At 41.3% G+C, this 3,212-nt stretch overlaps 1 protein-coding gene across 1 annotated transcript; it reads right to left on the bottom strand.

The window, feature by feature from the left end:
- Positions 1 to 387: 387 nt before the first annotated feature.
- On the bottom strand, positions 388 to 2,203 carry LOC135426335 (uncharacterized). The gene is made up of 2 exons (XM_064679394.1): positions 2,059 to 2,203; positions 388 to 2,006 (listed from the first exon to the last, which is right to left on the bottom strand). Exons 1-2 carry the CDS (start codon positions 2,076 to 2,078, stop codon positions 467 to 469), a joined length of 1,560 nt encoding a protein of 519 aa, XP_064535464.1. The 5' UTR covers positions 2,079 to 2,203; the 3' UTR covers positions 388 to 466.
- Between the last annotated feature and the right edge of the window lie 1,009 nt (positions 2,204 to 3,212).

Genomic DNA, 3,212 nt, shown 5'->3' with positions numbered 1-3,212 from the left:
CCCGCATAATGTGACATCTTCTTCAACTTATTGTGTTGCGCAGAGTGTTGTGTTATTTATGTATGCGCCTGTTGCAGCTTCAGTTGTTGCAACTTCTGCGGCAACTTCTGTTGCAATTTGTATGTTGTTCTTCTATTTGTGGAGGTGTGAGTGTGTGTGCTGTGTGTGCTGTGTGTTGCTGGTTGTGTTTGGCAACTTTGGCGTCGCTTTCGAGTTGTGCATAGCCCTATATTCAGTTACCAGCACCAACCAGCCAGTACAGTGATGGCCCCGCAGCAGTCGCAGCAGCATTCGCAGTCGCAGTCGCAGCAGCTGGATGGTAAATAAATCACGTATTTAAACAAGTTGGCGAGTGGGCCCCAAACTTCAGAGTGTAAACAGTGCACGTACAACACAAGTTTGGTTTATGACAAATGTTCACAGCATTTTTTTTAAAAAAAAAGGAAATGCTGTAGGAAAGCAGCCCCTAAGAATAGAGTAAAACACCCTCGTTATCCTCCTCGAGCTTGCGTTCCCACAGCAGCTTAAACGATATATCGCCACACAGGGTGCCGTACTTCTCAGAGGGTGTTAGATAGCCGTTCTGAAACTGCGCCAAGATCGGTAGGAAGCCAGCTATAGCCGCTCGAGTCTCGCTGTGCTGCTTGGAGTGCAGAACGAGCACATAGCCATTGGGGAACACAGCGAATCTGATTGCGGTCCCATCGATTTTGTAGGTTATGAAGGGTCGCACATCCCGATTACCGGAAATCTGTTCGCTATGCAATTCGCATAGCATTTCCAGGTCGATTTTAAAGGGCAGGCAAAAGGAAGCGTGCACATTATTCTTACTAAAATGCGTGATGTCCGTCTTGTAGTCAAGCTCCTCGACCATGCGGATTACCTTTAGCAGAGCTGTGCGTGCCGAAACTGCTGTCAGAGCCATGGAGGCTATTTTGCCGCCAGAGTATATCTTTATCTCGGCACTAGGATTACGTAGGCGGACAAACAATGCCGGATGATGGGCAGGCTCATAGCGGGCGTCATCCAACAGAATCGCCAGCTCGTACAGGCTGAAACGGCAGCTGACGTCTACGAGGCAGGTGAAGGGTCTATAGAGCAGCTGCAGGTGCTTTTCAATTTTGCTCGCATTTGCGATGTTCTCATAAATGTTATCATAATCAATTTCAAAGTCGGGTATTATGGGTGTTTCATTGTCAACGCAGCAACTAGCTTCGACAGATTGGGTATCGGAGCATAAAGGATTTTCATGCGCATCTTCGTAGCCGTTTAGCTCGAGAGTTTCCTTCAAGGAAAGTATATCGGATGTCTCGAAAAGTTTTTCCATTTTGGATAAATCAACATCGCCGCTGTAGATACCGCTCACGCTTCCATCTTCTTCCTTGGGAAAGTCAATTTTGACAAAATCTCCAATTATATCGTCATCACTTTTGGTATTGCCAAAACTAAAGTCCCAGTCTAAGTCAATATACTCGGATTCTACTTGCTTCGAGTTGCCAAATTTATGGACTGGTTCCTGCTCTTCGTACCAAGGACTGTCATCATTAACCAAATCTTTCATACTTTCATCTTGTGCCTTTTCTTTTATATCATACGGATTTTCGTTAAACTCAATCTGGATCAACTCTCTGATCTTTTCATCGTGAGCTTCATCTTTGATACGACTTGGATAATCAAATTCCCCATGCAATTCAAACTGTACCAAGTCCTCAATATTTTCATTTCGAGCTTCTTCAATACGACTTGGATAATCGAATTCCTCATGAAACTCCAGCTGAGTCAACTCTCCAAGCTTTGCATTTTGAGCTTCGTCTTTAACATGTCCTGGAAAATCCAATTCCTCATGCAACTCAATCTTGATTAAGCCTTCAATCTTTTCATTTTGATCTTCGTCTTTGCTACTACTTGGAACCTCATTTATTTCTAAACAAAGAGCTGTTGTTTCCTCGCCATTATTATTATCGAGAACAGCGTCAACCTTTTCATTATCGTTATCAGCACACACACTGATGTACGATTAGTAGGGCCCAGCTCCGAATTTTTAAAAATACAACTTACCTATCTGCAATAGGATCCATGTTTAATAAAAGCAACTAGTTGGTATCAAATACGCAAATTATTTATATATTTTAGAGACACCAAATTAAGGCGACAAAAGTGTTAATTTAAATATTAGCTGTCAATTGTGATAGTAAAATCAACGTTTTTAAAGAACCTAATGAAATATGTATGCATATGTTTTGAGAAAACTAACAGGATCTCATTTTAAATATATATTTTTAAATTGCATGAGTTTCTGTTGGTTAATACACATCAATATTCGAGCCCTAGCAATATTCACCCGGTCCCTGTCTGTAAGGGATATCTCCAAAAGCCATCAATTATATTTATCGACAAATGAAAAAGTGTATAAATATTTTTCGAAAAGCAAAAATTCCATTTAACTCTGATAAACTGCATCAAAACATTTGCATTTGACATGTGAATTTATACTTTGATCTGAGACTGCGCTTTAATGAAACTCTTGTAAACACTTGACAAACTATAGCAAATTGCGATTGGTGAAAAAATCGAATGGCTTCTCTTCATTTCACTTATGTCCTTTTATGTCCTTGTCATGTTCAAATTTACACACTGTTGACCATATTTTATGTCCATTCTGGTTATGAAATTTACAGAGCTGTCAAAAAGAGTTCAGCGACATTTTAGTAAATATTGAAATTTAATCAAGCAAAGTGCAAAACACACACACACACACAGACTGAATAAAGGCCGGCAAAGGACTACAACATTGAACACGTTCACCCCTCAGACACCTGTCACCGTTGCTGGCACTTGCTTCCTGCAGGATGGCATCCATTGCTTTATAAGGGACACACAATGCCACATGTGTGTGTGTGTATGTGTGTTTGTGTGTGTGTGTGTGTGTTTATGTGTGTGTTTGGCGAAGTCAACAATCAATTGAATCGATTTCATTTTACAAATTGCGTTGAATTTTGTGGTGCAGTCAGCTGCAATTGACGGGGAAGCCAGTGGCAACAATAACGAGCTAACCTCAGTCCATCCATGCTGGTGGTGCACATGGAGACAAAGGGACGACAACAGAGGGCAAGTGAGAGAAAGGAATATGTCTCTTATACTAGACTGATTTTGATGGTCAACTGCTACAAGCAACAGCCTCTAATTGGAAGTTCACTTTGAAAGGGGAGCGA

This window comes from Drosophila montana, unplaced genomic scaffold (genome assembly GCF_035044405.1).
Source record: "Drosophila montana isolate Dmon_TW-CO22-7 unplaced genomic scaffold, ASM3504440v1 contig_1_1, whole genome shotgun sequence".
Lineage (NCBI taxonomy): Eukaryota > Metazoa > Arthropoda > Insecta > Diptera > Drosophilidae > Drosophila > Drosophila montana.
This window is presented reverse-complemented; position numbering and strand designations above follow the sequence as displayed.

Coding starts and splice junctions, on each gene's coding strand:
- LOC135426335 (XM_064679394.1), bottom strand. CDS start 2,078: ATGGATCCTATTGCAGATAG. Junction 2,007..2,058: donor ATGGATCCTATTGCAGATAG/GTAAGTTGTATT, acceptor ATCGTACATCAG/TGTGTGTGCTGATAACGATA.